The sequence below is a fragment of the Patiria miniata genome, unplaced genomic scaffold, assembly GCF_015706575.1.
Source record: "Patiria miniata isolate m_02_andy unplaced genomic scaffold, ASM1570657v1 HiC_scaffold_9, whole genome shotgun sequence".
Lineage (NCBI taxonomy): Eukaryota > Metazoa > Echinodermata > Asteroidea > Valvatida > Asterinidae > Patiria > Patiria miniata.
Window position 1 is genome coordinate 13012723 of NW_024037076.1, and position 21128 is coordinate 13033850.

The 21128-nt window shown below is 40.8% G+C and overlaps 2 protein-coding genes across 5 annotated transcripts in view; both read left to right on the forward strand.

Annotated features, from left to right (window-relative positions):
• Nucleotides 1-6934, forward strand: part of LOC119720211 — a 52340-nt gene extending 45406 nt beyond the window's left edge. For all 4 annotated transcript variants that reach the window (XM_038189802.1, XM_038189800.1, XM_038189803.1 and 1 more), the window contains 5 exons: nucleotides 1582-1663; nucleotides 2937-3070; nucleotides 3981-4261; nucleotides 5298-5411; nucleotides 6388-6934. In XM_038189802.1, the coding sequence (XP_038045730.1) occupies nucleotides 1582-1663; nucleotides 2937-3070; nucleotides 3981-4261; nucleotides 5298-5411; nucleotides 6388-6492 (716 nt within the window). In that variant the 3' untranslated portion in view covers nucleotides 6493-6934. The remainder of the gene's footprint in view (nucleotides 1-1581; nucleotides 1664-2936; nucleotides 3071-3980; nucleotides 4262-5297; nucleotides 5412-6387) is intronic.
• A 3632-nt stretch (nucleotides 6935-10566) lies between these two features.
• Nucleotides 10567-20743, forward strand: LOC119720212 (endoplasmic reticulum chaperone BiP-like). The gene is made up of 10 exons (XM_038189804.1): nucleotides 10567-10777; nucleotides 12385-12558; nucleotides 12951-13182; nucleotides 13405-13509; nucleotides 14735-14877; nucleotides 15474-15628; nucleotides 16225-16460; nucleotides 16759-16996; nucleotides 17856-18023; nucleotides 18585-20743. The coding sequence occupies exons 2-10, from the start codon at nucleotides 12410-12412 to the stop codon at nucleotides 19157-19159; spliced, it is 2001 nt and encodes a 666-aa protein (XP_038045732.1). The 5' UTR covers nucleotides 10567-10777; nucleotides 12385-12409; the 3' UTR covers nucleotides 19160-20743.
• The last annotated feature ends 385 nt before the right edge of the window (nucleotides 20744-21128 follow it).

The following is a 21128-nucleotide window of genomic DNA, read 5'->3' on the forward strand; positions in this document are numbered from 1 at the left end:
TTAACAACACAAAATATTAGCAATCTAGAGCAAGTTCAAGCAAGGACTATAGTTAACCATAGTGAGAATATTAAACTTGACTCGACAGCAGGATGGTTGGACTACTTTAGTGGATTATTTGGAACCGGAACACAGGGCACGGTTCCATCACTGGTTACCAATAGCTGTGCGCATCATAATGCACAGCAGGGAGCCGTGACCCATAAGTTGTGTGTTGACGTGTTGACCTACGTTGGACTAGAGACGTTCCCACGTTGCTATAAGTGCATATGTAGGCATAAGGCCAAAAAAAATAATAGTTGAGATTCCGATTACTTGGCATTCCAAAATAGGGTAGGTAGGTAGGGAATTTTTTTTTTTCCATTTTTTTGTGTGTACGATCATATGGAGACGCCTGCATGTAGTCAAGGGTAAAAGGTAAAACTTGATGGTTTTGGGTGTTTTTTTCTCATTTTCCCATAAAAAAAATTAGGGTAGGGGCTGTCAGAACAGGGTAGGTAGGGAAATCGGAAGCAGAACTATTATTTTTTTGGGCCTAAGTAACGTCACAAATCAACCACTAGTCGACTAATGGTCCTTGCCCGAACTTAGTCTTAGCTGTACCCTCCTCATAGATCAATTCTGCAAAATCTGCTAACACCAGCTTATTGATTTTCGTGGATCTGAGAAGGTTACACTTAATGAACAGTTTTTGGAAGAAAATGAAAGTTATGCTTAGGCGAGGCTTCATAAATAAATTAACCGTTCGAACGCGTGCGCATGCTAGGAACGGGGCCTTTTGTTACATCTACCTCCCGTTCGCATGCGTGCTCACGGCATCCCGTTCCGAACGCGTCCTTATACAACAGAAGGCCAGTCACGGTCTGTGCACACACGAAGAGCTCATCAGCACTAAAAGTATCCGACAAACTTTCTCGTCGCTACAGGCTAGCCCGTACAGTACAGGGGGGACGTATAAAAATACGGGCACCTTGAACGGGGAAAGCAGTCCTCTGCAAACTTTACTATCAGTATGTAAAAACCTTGAATATTAGATTTATAATTCGCTGATCGTGTGTACACAGGTACAAGGCCAGTTTATAACATCAGTCAGCAAACTTCTTACAATGTTTAAACTTGTTTTTGTGAACATTATATGCAGTACCGTATCTGCTAATTTACATTTCCGTGCTTGTACCCAAAAAAAAAGAAAGAATACTCGCACTTCGTTTTACATAAAATAAGTGTTAAACGTCTCAATTATTTTTTGGGTTGGATACGATCTAGTGTAGTATGTCTGGTTTTCTCAATTTTTATTTTAAAACGACTTTATCTGTACAAGTATATACACATAGTTGTTCTTCGCATCTTTGTTGTGCTGCTCCCGTTCTCGCACGCAAAGGGACGGTTGATTAACATAACAATACCCCCTCAGTGAAGCTTGCCCAAGCACGATCTACGGAACGCGTTCTAAAAGCCGTTCGGCACGGGAAGGAACGGGGGCCGTTCAGAACGGGAAGGAACGCGTGCGCACGCGTGCGAACGGTTAATTTATTTATGACGCCTCGCCTTACTACGTGTATTGCTTGTTATTTTTAACAGCAACCACTATGATGTGTGTTGACGGTCATTGTCTGAACGGCGCGACGTGCTCTGTGGGTATCACCAACCAAATTGAGTGCATGTAAGTTTGAAATATTATAACTATCTTGTTCTAAAGTAGTTGTGAAATTTTATTGAATGAAAAGTTGGAGATTTTTGTTTTATGGCAGCCTTAACTCTTGCCTGCCATATATTCCCACAGTTTGTGTGGTCGTCTAACCCATTAGCACACGTACTATATAAAAAATATATAGTACAGGGTGAGTAAAAAAAAAGCGGAACCCCCAAAAATATATTTCATATTCTAAAAACTATGTAGCACCAAACATATTTATGTGGTAAGCCAATTAAAAAAAAACTACTTTAAGATGAAAAAATTACTTCAATTGCTCAATTTGCTCCAATTATATCACCATTTAAACGAAATTGCTCAATCCGTTCCAATTATCACCATTTAAACGAAATGACCCTAACATCTGTTTCATCCAAAAATGCGATCTCAAGAATTGTCTTTACAAGTTGTCTTCAAACATCACCAGCAATAAAACCTCAGTTTAAAAGTTGAAATTATTCAACAAAGTCTTTTGAAGGCCCGTCTTGAAAAACAAAGTGGATTTCATAAATCCTATTGTCAGCCAAGAAGGGCTGTCAATAAAGATATTGTGTACTATACAGTTGTTAAAACAAGTATTCTGTGTCATTTTCTTTGTTGTTCCAAACACTCAGAACACACAATAAATTGTTTCTTTTTTTTTGACGAAACTGATTTTGGAGTTACTTTGTTTAAGTAGTGATAAAATCTTAACGTGTAGAGCAATAGACCTTTATCATGCTGCCACCATTTCAGTCATGTTCCCTGTATCCAATAGCAGTACTGAGTGATAATGTGTTTTGAGCAAAAAGGAACCAGACTATTTTTCCTTCCAGCCTCGCTTTGGTTACATTGGTTTGAATGGGAAAAAAATCAAGATGGCCGCAACATGATAACGGTTTAGTGAAATAATTTTCTCACTTAAAAGTTGTTAATTAAATGGGCTTCCAAGTCATAATTAATTTTGGTGCTACATAGTTTTTTTATATGAAATATATTTCTTTGTTTTTGGGTTCCGTTTTTTTTTTACTCGCCCTGTACTTATTTCCCAATGAATCTCTAAAACCAGACAGTGCTGGGGCAATTTGGGGCAGTACAGGGAGTAACAGGCAAGGTGGTTTGGGGCAGAACTGGTATAAAGCCACCATAACTTTGGCAGCCTAGATAGAAATGTCTGTTTTGAAAATAAACATCAGAGACTGCTTTACAATATAAGAAATTTTGTATTTTGACAATATTATTTAATAATATTTTATTGTGACAGGTGTGCGGATGGCTTCATTGGCTCCCGATGTGAAGCTATGGGAACAGTTGAAGTGACGGATGCAACTACACCAGTTGATGGTTTGGTGGTGACATCCATAGTTGCAGACGACGCAACCGACCGTCCGCCAGATTGTGAGTTGGATAAATTGAGTCATTTTATATTTGTTAATTTGTCATTCAGCATTTTTCAGTTAAATATTTTTTTTAAAGTATATCACTTATATAATTTCTTCCCAAAAGATCACAGCACAAAATGTTGAAGGTGACTTTTGGCTTAAGGGGACAACCTGACGGACATTTTAATCGTTAACTTTCATTGGTTTCACCAGTGTAAGTTTTGTCAGTATTATCTAAGATCTTATGAGGAGGATATCCACAAGATTGTTGAATTGGGACTTGAACCCACAACTTCCTGGTTTCTAATGCAGACATTTCGCTACTCGACTGGAGAAACTGCCGTGGTTGGCTGACAGTTTCACATCTCATATTGCAGTACGTAGTCACAAATAGGGACAAACCTCAGTATTCAATTTGTCAACGACACCACGAACTGACACTTCGCGTTAGTGGATGTCAGTTCGTGAAAACTGCGTTATCAACAATTTTGGTTTCTTGAACTGATCGACACCCAGGTGTGCGCGTGCATATCAGACACAGTACCTTAGGAGAACAATTTTCGTTTTCCCGAACTATTAACACACAAGCATGTTGCGGCAAATACAGTTTGGAGAAAAATGCTTTAAAAGGTTTGACACGAATTTAATCTATCAGTATACTTGTGGGCTTACACAAACATTTGATTAAAAACCTTTTTAACTGGTGAAATTAAGATCAGTCAGTTCGGAAAACGAAAAGGTACGGAGTGCGCGCATGCAGTGCCACAGTGTCGGGTGTCACTTCGTGAAAACAAAAATAATGCGGTTTTGTAAAATACGCACGCGAGCGGGGCACTCGCACACAACTGAGTGTCAGTTCATGGTGCCGTTGACGAATTTGACATATACAATTCAATTCATATTACTTGCATTTTTGTTTATTACAGCGGATGTGATGGGCCTCCTCGTCATCATCATTGTGCTTGCTGGTTTGGCTACCCTACTTCTGCTAGCCTTCATGCTCATCATATGTGTTTACCTGTGTCAAAAAGGACGTGCCTCAAAACGTACCTTTGAAACCAGGGGTGGTCGGAGATACTTTGCGCGGGGAAGCATCGTCCGCTCCAGCGATGACTGGCACCACAGCGCCACAAATAGGGGGATGACTGACATGGATCGGCAGATGCAATATCTTGTTGAAAACATCAGTCAATCGCCATATTACCTTGTAAGCACCAAAATAACAGTTATATTTGAACAGCAATTATCGCTATTTATCATTGTTTCTGGTTTTGAAAACAAGGGTTCTAAATAGTGCTCACCGAAGCTTGCATGCCTTAAATCCAAGCAGAAAATATGCTGGAGGAATGAACAGTTTGATGGGGAACCAAAACTCAATGCATATTTTGAGGGAAACACACAGTATCAGATAGGGATATGGGTGTGCAACGCAACCGGGTATCCGAGTACCCGACCGCTGATGTCAGAACCGGTTCCAAGATTATTTGATCAGGTACCCGTAACCAACTTTACAAATAACTTAGTAACTTCTCAGAAAATTAAAAAAGAACAGTTTTGGATGCCATTTGTGGGGAATTTTCAAAATAAAACCAGGCAACATGGAAAACCAACACAGATGTCATGCTCTGTGCATTTTATTAGTGCTCAACAGATGACGCTTGCGAAAGTTGCAGTTTACAGCGCAAAGCTGTACAGTCCTTCAGACAATTTCCGGGATTTGAATTTTGGGGTTGGGTTTCTAGTTAACGGCTACCCATGATACCCATGTTTTACTACAATAGGTTCCCATTCTAACCATAAATGCACACCACTAGATAGGGACTGAAAAGAACTAAGTACAAGGTTGCTCCAGGTGGGATCCAAAACTTTTGGAATTGTGCAGAATGATAATAATAATAATGTGTATTTATAAAGCCACATATCCACCAGCATTGGTGCTCAATTGCCCTTTGGGCCAATGAAACATTCCACAGACAATCTCATCTCCCTGGTGAGTATGGCTCGATGCTGCCATATCTTGACTCGAACCCACAACCTGCAGAATTACCCGCAGACCACGGATTCAATGCTCCAGACCAGGAATTCGATGCTCCAGACCACAAGGCCACAGCACTCCATTGATACCTAAATGAAAACTTGGAATCCCTGTGGATTGAATTTTTTTTAAGGTTATGTCTAACAACAGTGCATTTTGTTCTTTACTGAATAAAATGTTTTTTTTGTGTGCTTTTTAATTTTGAAAGGAGCCAAGGAGGTCAGTTGTTGACAGTTCATCGGCAGCCCCAGTGAGACTGCCCGTGAGTGAGTTTGTTCAACCGTATCTTGCCTCTGGCATGGAAGCAAGTAGGCCGAGGCTGGTGAGTTGTCCAAAACTGATACTTATTAAAAATTGCATACCCAATACTCTTGAAAAAATTTATTGTTTTTTTTTTTTTCTGCTGACAAAGTTTCAATTTGTTTGTTTTTGTTTTAACGAAAAGTAAAAAGTACATTTCCAATGTATTTAATTGCATTTAAATCTAATGAGGAATATAAAATCCAATTTTACCATGTGAATCCACAAAAACTGATATGGTGGTTGTTTGTTGTAGCGATATTCGGTCTCCAGTGCTTTATGTAATTGTTCATTAAAGAGGATGTTTGTTATTGCTCACTGTCGATCCAGTATAATGTTGGTTATAGGGGCGTTTTCAGTCGCCTAGCTATGTAGCAAGGTCATTTTCATTGGGGGGGGGGGGGGGTAGAAGGGGAAAAAGTCACTCGCCCATCCATGCTGAAAGTTAGACAGGGTATTTACACCGGTCACCTGGTCTCCGTAAAATCAAAAGTGGGGGGGGGGGGGGGGGGGGGGGGGGGGGGGGGGGGGTGGTGGTCTGGGCAACATCTTCATATGGGGGCACTGTTCAAACCGGACGGGCATGGACACTACTGGCCAATAGGTGGGGCCTTTCAGGGTTCACACGAAATTACAAAAAAGGGCACTCGTTAAAAAATTACGCTGCCGCTGGTAAAAAAAAAGAAGGGCACTTGTGTAAAGATAAGGGCACTCTTTACAAAATATTGGGGGGTAACTGCTGGTGAAAAAAATGGCACTTGTGTACAAAAAGGCAATCTTAAATAAAAATGGGGGGGGGGTCAATACTATCCTTAAACCACCCACCCCCCCCCCCCCCCCCCTCCCACCCCCCCCCCCCTTGACCCCCACCCCCACCCTGCTGGCTGCGCCACTGGTTCTAGTGTATTTAAAGGTCAGGAATCCCTCAAAAGAATCATAATAAGGAAATATATCCACATATTTCCAAAATGTAAAACTGATGATTCTGCTTTCCACAGGGCGAGTCTAGGGTGGAGAGAGCGCCAAGTAGATCCAACCGTAGGGCTGCAAGCACTTCCACCAACCACCCACAATCCATCAGGCATTACTGGGATAATCAATGAGGATACCGCAACTAAGCAAGAATGTACCCTTTCAGATTTGGTTATAAGCCACGCCCATCTTTGGTTGGAGTCTATTCTGTATGGTGCTAGTGACCGAGTTTGCCTTGGCTAACGTAGTCACCTGACCAAAAGTCATTATCTGATTGGTTGATTGACAGGTTGAAGGATCCATTCCTGAAGACTGTTGGAGCACCATTATTTTTTTACAGATATGCAAATTATTGTTAGAGTTGGGGGTTGTTTATTTTTCTAAAACTACAAAAGGGGTTATGAAAGTTCCAATATCCATCCAAACATAGTTTTAAATTTACTCGTAGAATCAAGACAATCGGTGTTTACATTCAACACTGAAATTTTAGTCTTTGCCTTCAGAAGGTACTTTTTAAGGAATGTTTCAATGCTTATTTTTTATAGAGACAAATGTGGACATCTCTTAAGTTATACAAACCATGGGCGGAAATCCCGGGGGGGACAGGGGGGACACGTCCCCCCCATGAATTTGGTAAGGGGGGACACAATGTCGAATGTCCCCTCCATGTTTTCATGTGTAGGTATGGGTGGGTGACCAACCATGGCAGAGTCTTATAAAAAGCCTCTTTGATACGTCGCTTTGTGGCTGAGAACCAATTTGGTTTTCTTGTCGGTTCGACCACGGCTCTTGTACGCCTACCCACGTACATGTACAGTACGTGCGTGTTGGTTCATGCGGTATACGTTATACACAATGTTGCCTGCGTACGTCATATAATTTGCTACTCCTATACAAATTCGGCCCCACTCCGGCCCGCAATCGCTATGGTAGACTTGATGACAAGTCGTTAGACTATAGTGGTTTATGTCCGTCATCGATCAGCGCCAAAATCCGCATACCACCACCGTCCATGCAACGTCGGCGCTACAACCATTCATGCAAAAGTCATGTACTAATGCGTCTACGTCCAACGACTTGACTAAGACGTTTTCAAGCGAATATTCATATATGCAGCCACTGCAATGCATATGCATGATGTTTCCATAGCGAGGGCCAATAGTAGCCCATCTGGCTTACGAAGAAACACCATTATAAATATGGGGGTAATTATTACACGATCATTTTCAAGTTTCCATTTTATTTGGCAGTCCTGTTTTTAAAATTACAGTAAAAAAAGTATAACATTGTAGATAATATTAGTACTTTTGCAACTGTCTTTGAATAAAAGGAGTAATATTTAAGTAATTATGGAAGTTGAAACTGTTACGAATAATTGTAAATCCCCTTCAAAAAATGAAGTGCGCGCCGACTGTAAACGTAAGCTCCTTTTGGCCCATGTGGTTTGTTTGTAGTTTAACTTATCACCCTGAAAACGAACTCGTTCGCGATTTGTGCCCATTTTTAAGGTTACAGAACCGCAATGACAAAATGCCCGATGCACACAATGAGGTTTAGAAATATATTGTTGCATTATCAAGGGGGCCATGACCCCCCCCCCCCCCCCAAAACGAAACCAATTTTTTTTTTTTTTTATGTGACATCGCAATAAAGGCAGGCAATGAGTACACCCCCATCTTTTCCTCAAAAAAAAATTGGTTAAAGTGGTCAGAAATTGCCTCAGATCGCACCACAGAGCATCTAGAATCCAAAATTTTTTCGGTGCCCTTAAGCGGGCCCCGAAACCCCACGCCGTAATTTTTTTGACCCACTTTTTTGGGGGACCAAACTTTTTTTTGGCCCCCCCCCCCCAAAATTGTGTTCTGGATCCGCCCTTGCGGTGGACGCCGTTAAAACCACTCATTACAGACTTGATTTCAAGTCTATCGCTATGGCTGCCATACCCCATGGCAATATTAGGAGTGGAAAGTTGTCCGTTCAGCCTGTGACTTTTTGTGAGTAATATAATTTCGGGGAGAAAAAAAAAAACCTGTCCCCCCCACGTTCAAGGAGCGATTTCCGCCCTTGATACAAACTTGCAAATACTTGGAAGTACCTGTCTTTGAAACTTAGAATTTATGGTTTTGGAGACCAAATTTATCAAAATAAGCGCCTTATTAGATTGGGAGTTTGTACATGATCCCTGGCCTCAAGATCCGAGGCTTCAGACTAGAGCACCAAGCACAAAGACATTGACAAAAGTGGGAGACCAAGTCCACAGATACGCTTAGTAAACACATTGGCTCAGCACAGAAAATATGCGCTTAGCATGTACACAGGTTCATTGCACATGTGAGCCATGGATGCAGTCTTGTTTCTCCTTGACTTGTGATGAAGTCGACTACAACGCTGCTATATTGAAAATCATTCAAAAAATTAGATCCTCAAGTGTTCCGTAACTTTTTAATAAACATTGGAGCCCTCTATTTTTTTCTTGTTAAACTGCATATGTATGCATTGATGTCTGTGTAAATTATTAACATTAGTTTTGTAACCAAAATTGGTAGCAAGTAGCTGGTATATGAAGAGCCTTTTAATTTTTATACTTCTTTTATGTGGTCTTATGTATCACTATGTATTCATTTTCATGTAATTAATTTTGCTACCAAGTTTTATTTTTGAATAATGGTTTCAAAAGCCTTACATTGCCATTTAATATTCATTTGTTTTTCCAATGTACTTTATTTGCATTTAAATCTAATGACGAATGTAAAATCCAATTTTACCATTGTTCTTTAGTATCACTGGCACGTACCACATTAAGATATTCTAAATATTGCAATTTGTAATAACATTTAAAAAAAAACCTTGTACATGTAATCTGATTAATAGCATTTTTAAATAAAACCTTCTGTGTCTTATATTTGTAACATTAAATACCAATTTGAAATAACACTTCGACATATTTTACCTTAAACTGATGGGATGTGAGGTTTTTTAATGACTGTATTAAGCACAAATGTGTTGTATTTCTTACTTTGTGACTGCTACATAGCAAGGGAAATAAAGGTTGTTTTCAGTATTTATGTGAACGGTTGATTTGTGAAGTTATATTGATGGCAGAAAGGATAATGTGTATTTTCTCTGATGGAAAATAACCGCCCAGTCCCGGCAATTTGTCCAGTGAGCGCTCCCAAGATCAGTGGAGCCTTATCATTTTGATTGGGTCAATAGTGGTTAGAATTAAGTGACAATCCAATTCAAGAGCCAGATTAGCACACGTCCGTACCATGGATAGCTAGAAAAATAGAAATTGAAATTCTCATGGAAATGAAAACTATCAGATTATTTCTCAAATTGTTGGTAAATTTTGATTGAAAATCCTTTCCTCTTACCCCAGACTACTGCAAGGGCGGATCCAGAGCACAATTTGTTTGTTTGTTTTTTGTTGTTGTTGTTGTTGTTTTTTTGGGGGGGGCAAAATTTGGTCCCCTAAAAGTGGGTCCAAAAAATTAGGGCATGGGGTTCTGGGCCCGCTCAATGGCCCCGAAAATATTTTGGATATGGGAGCTACATTGTGCGATCTGAGGCCATTTCTGAGTTCTGACCACTTTAATATCCTTTTGTTTTGAGGAAAAAGTTGGTGGTGTACGCAGTGTCTGCCTTTGTTGCGACGTCAATTAAAAAAAAAACCCACAAAAATGGCTCTTTTTTTGGGGGGGGGGGATGGCCCCCCGTCCCCCCCCTCCCGGATCCGCCCTCCATGGGACAACTGCGAAGGCCCCTTAATTTTGATGAAATTATTTTTTTCAAGTCATGAAACTCCACACTTCCTCACAAAAAATACTACATGTACAATTTAAATACCACGCCTAATAAACACGTTTTAGTTACAGCTATTTGGGAATGAATTTCCTGTTAACATTGTACGAACTGCATTTCATCACCATGTTGTACTTGTGGTATGGTGATTATAATTAACAAATGTCAATCATTCGTTGAAATTTTGCAAAAAATGCAACATCGGTGTGCTGCGGATTTTTGTCGGCTTAGTAGTCCAGTTGATGGAAGTGTAAAAGTGGGCGGAATCTAAGCTGAATTGTGAATCAGCCAGAACTGACGTAACATCTTATTACTGACGTGTAGTAACATGTGGACCAATCACATACAGCCAACATGCCGGGTTTCGACCAATCAGAAAAGGCCACGACCAGATTGTCACCCTGTAAAACGAGTAGCATGTGCGTGCACACGACATCGAAAAAATACACGTAGCAAATTGTCACACATTGAATCCTCGGTACGCACGTTGTCAAGCAGCAATTGCGATTCATCTTCATCGAACGTCAAGAAATTGTCACTTTTTAAAGGAAATTTTCCTGTATTCTCTGTCAAGATCAACATTTCTCGAGAGCTGGTTAATTGGTAACATTATAGGTAAGTTAATAAGATTTGTCTTTGTTTGTAGAATATGGAAAAACTCGGGGATTCCCTTGATTTTACGGCGCAATGTGTTCTAACACATGGGACGGGGGATTTAAATTTGTCCAAATAAAACCCTATTCCTCCATCCAAGGGCGGATCCAGAACACAATTTTGGGGGGGCCAAAAAAATGTTTGGGCCCCCCCAAAAAGTGGGTCAAAAAAATTACGGCGTGGGGTTCGGGGCCCGCTTAAGGGCCCCGAAAATTTTTTGGATTCTAGATGCTCTGTGGTGCGATCTGAGGCAATTTCTTACCACTTTAACCAATGTTTTTTTTTAAGGAAAAGATGGTGGTGTACTCATTGCCTGCCTTTATTGCGATGTCAAAAAGTGGGTCAAAAAAATTACGGCGTGGGATTCGGGGCCCGCTTAAGGGCCCCGAAATTTTTTTGGATTCTAGATGCTCTGTGGTGCGATCTGAGGCAATTTCTGACCACTTTAACCAATGTTTTTTTGTTTGAGGAAAAGATGGTGGTGTACTCATTGCCTGCCGTTATTGCGATGTCACATAAAAAAAAAAATTGATTTCGTTTTGGGGGGGGCCATGGCCCCCTTTGGCCCCCCCCTGGATCCGCCCTTGCCTCCATCATGTCCATCCATTGCATGAGCCTTTACTTTAGATCATCCGGTCAAATATAATTATTTAGGAATAGGATTCCTAAGGATTCTTCAGTAAAGGTGATAGCGTTAAGCCCGATGTACAGCGTCTTTTTACATGAATTTAATGCCGAGAGTTGAGAAGGGAAATTCATTATGAATGAATATGGCACATTTTGCTGACAATTTTATATTTTAAAATACGAAGTGGCTATCGTTACGGCACTCGTTGTTTAGCGCCCTCTACGATATTTTTTTGATACGCACGCAGGTATATAATTATTTGTTTCCCCACGTTTTATCGAGCAGTGCGCCAGCTCAACCGTTAAAGGGTAGGATTTTGCACCGCGAGGTTGCGGGTTCGAATTTCGGTTTTGCACTCGAATTTTTTTCCTTTTCTAACCTGAGGCTTTGGAGGATTTTTTTTAAAAGGGAAATAAAGTCCGAATTTCATAAAGTTCAAATTCACTTTTTTCCTTCTAATTTTATATTTTCTTGTCATGTTTTTTATAAAAGTTGCCAGGTTGCAGTCTACCGTAACGATAGAAAATGGGAAATGCGTTACGGCTGCCGTAACAATAGCCACTGCGTTTAAAATATTTCTCAAGTTTATACAATTTAATTATGGACATTCAGTTCTGTTTAACCAACTGATTTTTGCATTTTGCAACTTTGAAATGTCCTCGACAGGACTAAAGTAGCCCCAGTTTATTGGACTTCCTCACAATATGGACATGATGGAGGAAGTATTTGCATGGACATGATTATTGATGGAGTAAAAATTTCTCCATGGTATTTGAGCCACATTTTGGCTATGACTCGACACATGCACAACTTGAACAAGCAACATTTTTTAATTTCTTCAAATGAGGCAAGTGATTTGATTCCTTGTCTTGTTGAAATTTTGATAATTTTGTGAAACCATTTGAGCAATATATGGGCCTTGTTTTCAAATTCATTTCAGGTTGTTCATAGTATTGCACTTCATCATGAAGAAGGCATTTTACATCCTGTGTTTTGTGGTGTTCACCCTCAACGCACTCTCCATGGTGAGGGCCGATGAGGAGGAGGAAGAAGATGACGACAAGGATAAAGTGGGCACAGTAGTCGGCATTGATCTGGGAACAACATACTCCTGGTATGAGTCAAAGGCAGCAGTTGCCTTTCATACTTTGGTGGCAGAGTTTTAAAATTGTTCATTAAATAATCCAATTCTCCAAACTGTTTCCTACCTTTAAAGGCTTTATGCTTAAAGCCAAACAGATTGTTGGTAATTTTTAATCTTATTAACTGTATTGGGTAGAAATTGGCAAGGAATATGCCATTAATTCCCTGTAGAGGATTTGAACAGATTAAATTTTTTTAAAAAATATCTCGCAGAAAGGGCTAATATGAAGGGCTACACAAAGCTTTGTGGGCACATGAAATCGTTAAAATCCGTCCATTGTAACTGAACTTAATGTTGATTCACTAAAACGTCCAAAACCTTCAGATGTTTAATTGTCTCCAATATCTGATTTCAAATTGCAGCGTTGGAATCTTTAAGAACGGCAGAGTGGAAATCATTGCCAACGACCAGGGCAATCGTATCACGCCGTCTTACGTGGCCTTCACCGCCGAGGGCGAACGTCTCATCGGTGACGCCGCCAAGAACCAGCTGACCAGCAACCCAGAAAACACCGTCTTTGATGCCAAGCGACTGATCGGACGCACATGGGAGGACAAATCAGTGCAAAGTGATATCAAATACTTCCCTTTCACGGTGAGTGATTGTTAGACAAACTTTTCAATTGCCCTGTGCTGTACACCCCCCCCCCCCTTTACTAAACCTTTTTGAGACTGAAATGCTGTTATGTCCACATTTGCCTAATTACTAAAAAACAATCCCCACGGCCAAAACCACCTTTCTGGAGCCTGAAATGCACCTGAAGAACTCACGTATTTTCTGGAATTGCCTTATTTGTCTTGAATGTTTTACTTGCAGGTCAAGAACAAGAGCAACAAGCCGCACATCGAAGTCCTTGTGAATGACCAGAAGAAACTATTCGCTGCTGAGGAAATCAGTGCCATGGTCCTCTCCAAGATGAAAGTAAGCAAGGACCACAGAAACTAGTCCTATTAAGTAAAGATATCTGCAAAGTTCAGACAGTATCCTAATGCAAAACTAGTTTGCATCTTGGAGGCATAGTCATAAATTGTTCTCAATCATACCAGCTATAATGAATGATTTAGGCCTTCATATAAGCTTAAAACTTCATTTGGGAAAATACTTCAAGGCCAGGTTGCCAGTGGATTCACCCGAGCCGCACATCCTCTATTTTAGTGCTCCGGAGAGTTAATTAAATTTTGAACGTTGAAAGGTGCTGGTACTTGTGAAATCACTCCAATTAGAATGAGTTTGGCCTCATGTGAATGCAAACATGTTTGTGAGAATTGTACTGTTAATGAATTAACATGGGCCTACGCTGTGTTCATTAAAGGGAAAATACAACATTTGCAAACATCAAAAAATAAAACTACCAAATCATTTTGAAATACCTTGCTGGACTGTTAGTGAATGACAGTGTAAAGCATCCTATAAAATCATGGCACCTGGTATACTGTCATTTTCAAGAAAAGTGGTATTTTTGTATCAATTTCCAACGCTGATCGGCCGATCAGCGTTGGAAAAAACTGGCTTTTTTTCAAATACTGGCCCCAGTTGACCATCGTACTTGTTTGCAATCGATTACACACCTATGAACGGGTACAAGCCAGCTAGACTGGTTCCCTGACCTTACAATTTCTCAATATATGTAAACTGCTCTGTTTCTTCTTAAACAGAGTCAGGGAACCAGACTACAGGAAAATGATTGTTTTTCTTGGTTTTTATAGCATTTTCGAACCCAAAACCTAAAAAAAGTCAGTGTAACTATATTTGCTATATATTTCCAACCCCCCAATTCCATCCATTTCTGAAAATTACAGCAAAAGCAAATGATGTATATTCCCTTTAAGTAAAGGACTTAAACTGATGTTCAGTGTTTATAACTTCACCATGCTTTACTTCCATTACAAGTAAACAAGTACTTTTGTTTCAGTTAGGATTGTGTGTTCACAAAACTATTGGGGCTTTTTTGTGTTGGCTGTTGGAAGCGAAAAACAATAAGCATAACCACGGAGTGTTAAGTACACAGTGAATGACAAATTCTTGCTGTGTACTTAAATATAATCGCCTTTTTTCAGTTTGTACAATAGAGGTGGACTCTTAAACACTTTGAAATGTTTTTTTTTTTTCCTGATGGTGCATCTTCTACTTTTGTTACTCCATGCAGGAAACAGCTGAGGCCTACCTTGGCAAGACGATTGGCAATGCCGTAGTAACCGTCCCTGCCTACTTCAACGATGCCCAGCGCCAGGCCACCAAGGATGCGGGGGTTATTGCCGGCCTGAACGTCATGAGAATCATAAACGAGCCGTAAGTAGTGGCAAGAATAGACCCCACGTCGCACAACGGTACACAATTTGACGTTTTGGTCAAGTGATGCTGACATTTCAGCAAACTGTTCCATTTTGCGCTGCATGTGTGTCTCTTGAAATAGGGACGGCATTTATACGCGTTGACATTTTCTGTCAAATGTGAGCAAAAAGATGGCAAGAAGCTTAGCAGTTGCGAAAACTTGCATGTCGGGGCCATTTCTACATTTCCACCGACCATCGAAAGCTTTTCTGTGTGTCCAGAGAACACATCATTGCTACTTGACACCTTCATACCTATTGTTGGTTCACAGAGATACAATTTGAGCACTTAATAGTGTTGTACAAGACAATTGGTGCCACATTGTGGAAATTTAAATGAAGTGCCGACACCTAACAATAATTTTGGAGATTCACTGCATGAGTGGGAAGTCGTGCACAGATCCCTGTATAAGCTCCTACTGAAGTTGTACTTCTATAACCTTCAGATGGGCATTTTACTCTGAAGTGGATTCAGTTCACACAGTTTACCCATAATCGTCAGCTGGTTAAACCAAAAAAATAACGGACAAATGTCTGTTTTTCCTGCCAACACAGGACTGCGGCTGCCATTGCCTACGGCTTGGACAAACGCGAAGGGGAGAAGAACATCTTGGTCTTTGATCTCGGCGGTGGAACTTTCGATGTCTCAATCTTGACCATCGACAATGGAGTCTTCGAAGTCGTGGCAACAAACGGTGACACTCATCTTGGTGAGTCATACCAACGTTCTGTTTCTGTTGCGGCTGCTGATGTCAATTAGAGCCTGCAATATCGAAATCCATTCTAAGTGAAAAGTCTTTGCTTGTGTTTTGTCCCTTGGAAGGTAATGATTTGTACTGGCTATTATACAATTCCTTTGTGTACCTATTGACTTAACTTTGTTTACAGCGATCCAATACTTGTGTTCAAAATACAGTCGACTCTCGTTAGTACAAACTCTGTTAATACATAATTCTGGTTATAACAACATAAAGCCTTGGTCCCGACTGTGCATTTATATGCACAATGAATGGGACTGATGTTCCTCTTAATACAAAATTCTGATATAACAAACAATTTGGCTAGGTCCGAACGAGTTTGTTATAACGAGACTCGACTGTAGCAACTGTTAAGTCAAAGCCGATTTTTCGGCTCAACATCAAGTGCTCATTGCTTTAATTTTAATTAAGGCAACGTAACCCGTAGTCAAAGAGTTAAGCTTTTCGAAGAGAACTTCTCCAGAGTTTAGAAAAACGACAGTTGCCTTAAATTCCTTGGTACTTAGGCCCTGTTTAATTTTGTCATTGGTGCCGTCTCCCAAATCCAGGCGGTGAGGACTTTGACCAGCGCGTCATGGAGCATTTCATCAAGATGTACAAGAAGAAGAAGGGCAAGGATGTACGCAAGGACAACCGTGCCGTCCAGAAACTCCGCAGGGAGGTGGAGAAGGCCAAGAGAGCCCTCAGCTCCCAGCACCAGGCCCGTGTGGAGATCGAGTCATTCTTTGAAGGCGAGGACTTCTCTGAGACGCTCACAAGGGCCAAATTCGAGGAATTGAACAATGTAAGTAGATCACAGCTGTATTCCTGAGACAACCTATAAAATTAATCCAACAACTTACAACCCAGTTGGCAATTTTTCCACAAAGTACTTCCTGAACATCAAGCTGAAGACTATGGGGGTTCAAAAGGCTTACACAGTCACACCTGGATGTACTCAGGAGTTGGTGAAATACACGTATAATAAGTTCCATGCACTTCAACACTTGTTAGGGTCTACTCAATTGATGCAGCGTTCTATTAAAGGTCTGAACTTTCGAAAGTAGCAATTACATGTGGTATTCTTCCTATTTGTCTTGCAGGATCTCTTCAAATCCACCCTGAAGCCCGTTAAACAAGTCCTAGACGACTCTGGACTGAAGAAGATTGAGATTCACGAGATTGTTCTTGTCGGTGGCTCCACACGAATCCCCAAGGTGCAGTCTCTGGTGAAGGATTTCTTCAACGGGAAGGAGCCGTCCCGAGGCATCAACCCTGACGAGGCTGTGGCCTATGGCGCAGCTGTGCAAGCTGGAGTGTTGAGTGGAGATGAAGACACAGGTAAGCTGAATGGCATGTTCATATTTGTTTTGGCCTTTCTCTGGGGCGAGAGCTAAGTCTTTTTGTAATTACAGCATTTGAATATTTTTTACACTTCAAATTTTGCCACTGCACATTGTGTACTTATCTTCTCTACCACACATTTTATGCAGAAAAACACATCAGACCCACATACATGATTATTACATCCGTACTGTTCTGAGGACTTGAACAGAATGATTTGAAAAGCTTCAATTTTCAATGCTTGGAAAAGCCAGTCTCTTGAAGAATTTTTTGGTGTCAAATCCTTTTTTTTGGGGGGGGGGTGTTTTTGTAGGAATTCCTAATTAATGGTGTTGTGAAATGCATATACAAATTATCTATAAAGGTGGCTGTATGCTTTTACTTGTTCAGCCCTGCTGAGTCTTTCAGTATTCAACCGTACCAGTGGGGGTAAATAACATCAGTCATTTTGCAAATCAGATCATCAGAATAATTTGATAATTTTAACATTGATATTGCGCAAATTCCATAGGAATATGATCAAATGCGCATCACAACTATTATCCCCATTCATCAGGAATGAGACCATTTTTTTTCCTGCAGCAGCTCGAGATCAGTGGCAATGTGGTCTCTACCTTCACAGGTACCCATTTTACTCCTGGGTGGAGAGAGGCAATTGTAGTAAAATGCCTTGCCCAAGAGCACAAGTACCATGTTCCCCGTCGGGGTTTGAACCCCATGTACCACGGCACACGAGTGGAACACTTGCAACTATTGGACCACAGCGCCCCATGACAAATATATGTTTACTTCTGCTGCGGAAAAGTAGGTAAATAAAACAGAGGACTGAATAGAGGTTTTGTTTCTCTTCCATCAGGTGAGCTGGTTCTCCTCGATGTCAACCCCCTGACCCTGGGTATTGAGACTGTCGGAGGTGTCATGACCAAACTGATCACCAGAAACTCGGTTGTGCCAACAAAGAAATCACAGATCTTCTCCACCGCCGCCGACAACCAGCCGACCGTGACAATCCAAGTGTTTGAAGGTGAGGGAGCTTTGACTGTTTTACCATCCACAGTTTCAGGAGTTGTACAGCTATGACAGATTGTCATTGGCACAAATCCTGTTATAACCATATTGTGTGATAGGGAAAGTCCACATCAACTAGCAGACTTGTATTCAAGCCACCAACCATCGAGTCCGAGTCCCGAGTCATGCTGATCGAGTCACGAGTCACATGGGCCAAGTCGGAGTCACAAGTCACCTTTAACTAAGTACTATACAGGGTGGATAAAAAAAACAACCCGAAATTGAGATATTATTGCTAATTGGAACAGAAGTAGGGCACATGTGAATCAAAGGGAGATATCCTCTGTTAGGGTTGAATCTCCTCTTTAAAATGACGCCCTGATCATGTCCTTACATTCACGGTTGACCAATTTTTATGAAAGGGTCTATTTAGAGACTTGTGCCACTTTTCATGGTGAAATCTCTTTTTTTCCCCCACCTGCCTTGATTGGCAACCATTGCCTTTCACTCTGTGACAATTGACACAACAATAACCACAATTGAAAAGTTGTAAGTAATTCTTATTACTCTTTAACAGGTGAGCGTCCAATGACAAAGGACAACCACTTGCTCGGCAAATTTGACCTGAATGATATCCCTCCTGCTCCCCGCGGCGTCCCCCAAATTGAGGTCAGCTTCGAGATTGACGTCAACGGCATCCTGAGAGTGTCGGCCGAAGACAAGGGCACAGGCAACAAAGAGAAGATCACCATCACCAACGACCAGAACCGTCTGACGCCCGAGGACATCGAGCGCATGATCAACGACGCCGAGAAATTCGCCGACGAAGACAAGAAAGTCAAGGAGCGAGTGGAGTCCAGGAACGAACTGGAGAGCTACGCTTACTCCCTCAAGAACCAAATCAAGGACGAGGAGAAACTGGGCGGCAAACTGTCGGAGGAAGAGAAGGAAACCATCAGCACAGCTCTAGACGAGCAAATTGAGTGGCTAGACGCAAACCAAGACGCAGAGAAAGAAGACTTTGATGCCCACAAAAAGGAATTGGAAGACATTGTCACCCCAATTGTCAGTAAATTGTACGAGGGAGCAGAGAGAGCAGCTCCCTCTGAGGAGGGTGGTGACGAGGAAGACTATGACAGGGATGAATTATAAACAGAGCTTAAAGAGCAAGAGACTCTTATTGAAAACAAAAGAACTGCTTTTATCAAAAAATAAATTATTTGGGTCTCACAAGTTCTCATGACAGTAAGAAGGAAGCTAGAGATGCTACATCAACAGTACAAGTATTTAAAGATGAATGAAATTATCACTGGAGAGGGACGGGTCAGATATGTGTGCAGGAAATTCCTTATGGTACTGCCTCGAGATCTTGTGTGTGAAAAGGTCATTCCGAATATTGCGCAGTTCAACAGAATCCATTTACACGTGCAGTCATATGTATTCATACATGTATGTTTTTGCTGGCAGTACTTCAGTATCAGTCCTCAAGTCGGCAGAAATAAAACACACTGTAAGGTGTAAATTCTGTTGAAGGAAATGCAGTATTATCTTGAATGCAAAATACGGCATGGCATGGTTTTAAACTTAAAGCTGTGGGGAGCTGTTAGCTATTGACAATTTCAGAAAAACAAAATCTTCCGTAGGTTGTACAACCCTATTGGCTTTGCCATGTGATGGAATGACTTTTCTTAATGCTGTCACACTTTTTTTCTTAATCCGTGTTTGAAAACGCAAGTGTAAAAAGATCAATTTGAACTGTAATATGCTTGTCTAAAAAGTTGTTTCGTTGAATTTTTTGTTCAAAACCAAATTATGTTCAATACTTTTGTTGTGTGGGAAAGTTTCTTGCGTGACAGTTGGTATTTTGACAACAATGTTTGTTCAAATGTTAAAATTGAAATACAGATAAAAGTATGGGCAAATTCTCACATACCTGTGTTTAACTTGACCAGATTTTTTGACATACTTTTGCATTGCCCAAATTTATGTTGAAGTTATGGTACCGTTAGTCTATTCGAGCAAATCTGCTGATTAATTATGCAAAGACAACCGCACCTCGACCTCTAGATTTTGACCAATCAGGGGGCGCTTTCTCTATTGGGTCTTCTGTCATTCACCTGTTGTCGGGTCATAGACATGGATAAAAAAAAACACCTATTGATAGATTCGGCAACAAAGGCTGTGTCACGCGCTATGTATTATGCTGGTTAAGCGATACGCGCCCGGCTGTTGTATTACTGAATTGACCAATCACACGTTTAGTCCTGATTTGGGGAATGAAATGACGGCACTATTTAGTAAAGTCAACTCTGATTGGCTGAGGTGCGAGATTGCATAAATCTGCATGCTTTGACATATCAGACGTTATACAGGAGACTTAGCTCCGTGGATAACGGGTGATACTCGGACTATGGTACCAGCCGCTTGCCTCCCAATCATAAACCATGATCAAACTTGAATGCGAGAAACATGGTTTGATGAGAAAGGCATGTTATTTACATGGACATAATGTACTAAACTTAACCTTTACACACCTAGAACAAGGGTTTCAATGTGCCCTTCACACATCATAGATGTCAACTATAGCTTTGTAAATGTTTTGCTTTAGGAACAAGTTTTCCCTTTCCATACTCACTTGTGTCTTTGATATCGTTCGAGTAGTTTTCATTTTGGTTCGTATTTTGCAATCTTCAGGTAAAGTTTCCATTAAAATGAATAAATTTTACAATTACTTGACTGACTTTTGGTGTATTTATTGTCATGGATTTCATATCCGATATGCAGGACATGTTTTTTTAAAGCGCTAAACTCTAGTCTTGGGTGGGTGCTAAACAACCAGCTTTTTTGTTTTGTTTGGATTGTTTGTGGCATTCGGCGGGGATATAGCCTGAAGTAATGAAGGAAATTACAGTTTGGAGAGAAACCCCTAAAATTGGAGAGGGGGGGGGGCCTAGTGAAATCATGAACTACACGTAGAGGAAAACAAAGGTTATGTTGACCATGTACATGTAGATAGTGTACACTTTATCAATTTGTCCCCCGTGCACGTGACGCGTCAGGTAAATAAATTATGAACGATGGTAATACATAAGTTAAGTGGGAGCGTACACCAAAAATACGA

What these genes read in the sequence shown, in the direction of transcription:
- LOC119720212 (XM_038189804.1), top strand. Translation starts at nt 12,410, where the DNA reads ATGAAGAAGGCATTTTACATCCTGTGTTTTGTGGTGTTCACCCTCAAC. An exon ending in GAGTGGAGATGAAGACACAG is followed by an intron (nt 16,997 to 17,855) that starts GTAAGCTGAATG and finishes CTCTTCCATCAG; the next exon opens with GTGAGCTGGTTCTCCTCGAT. An exon ending in GACAATCCAAGTGTTTGAAG is followed by an intron (nt 18,024 to 18,584) that starts GTGAGGGAGCTT and finishes ACTCTTTAACAG; the next exon opens with GTGAGCGTCCAATGACAAAG.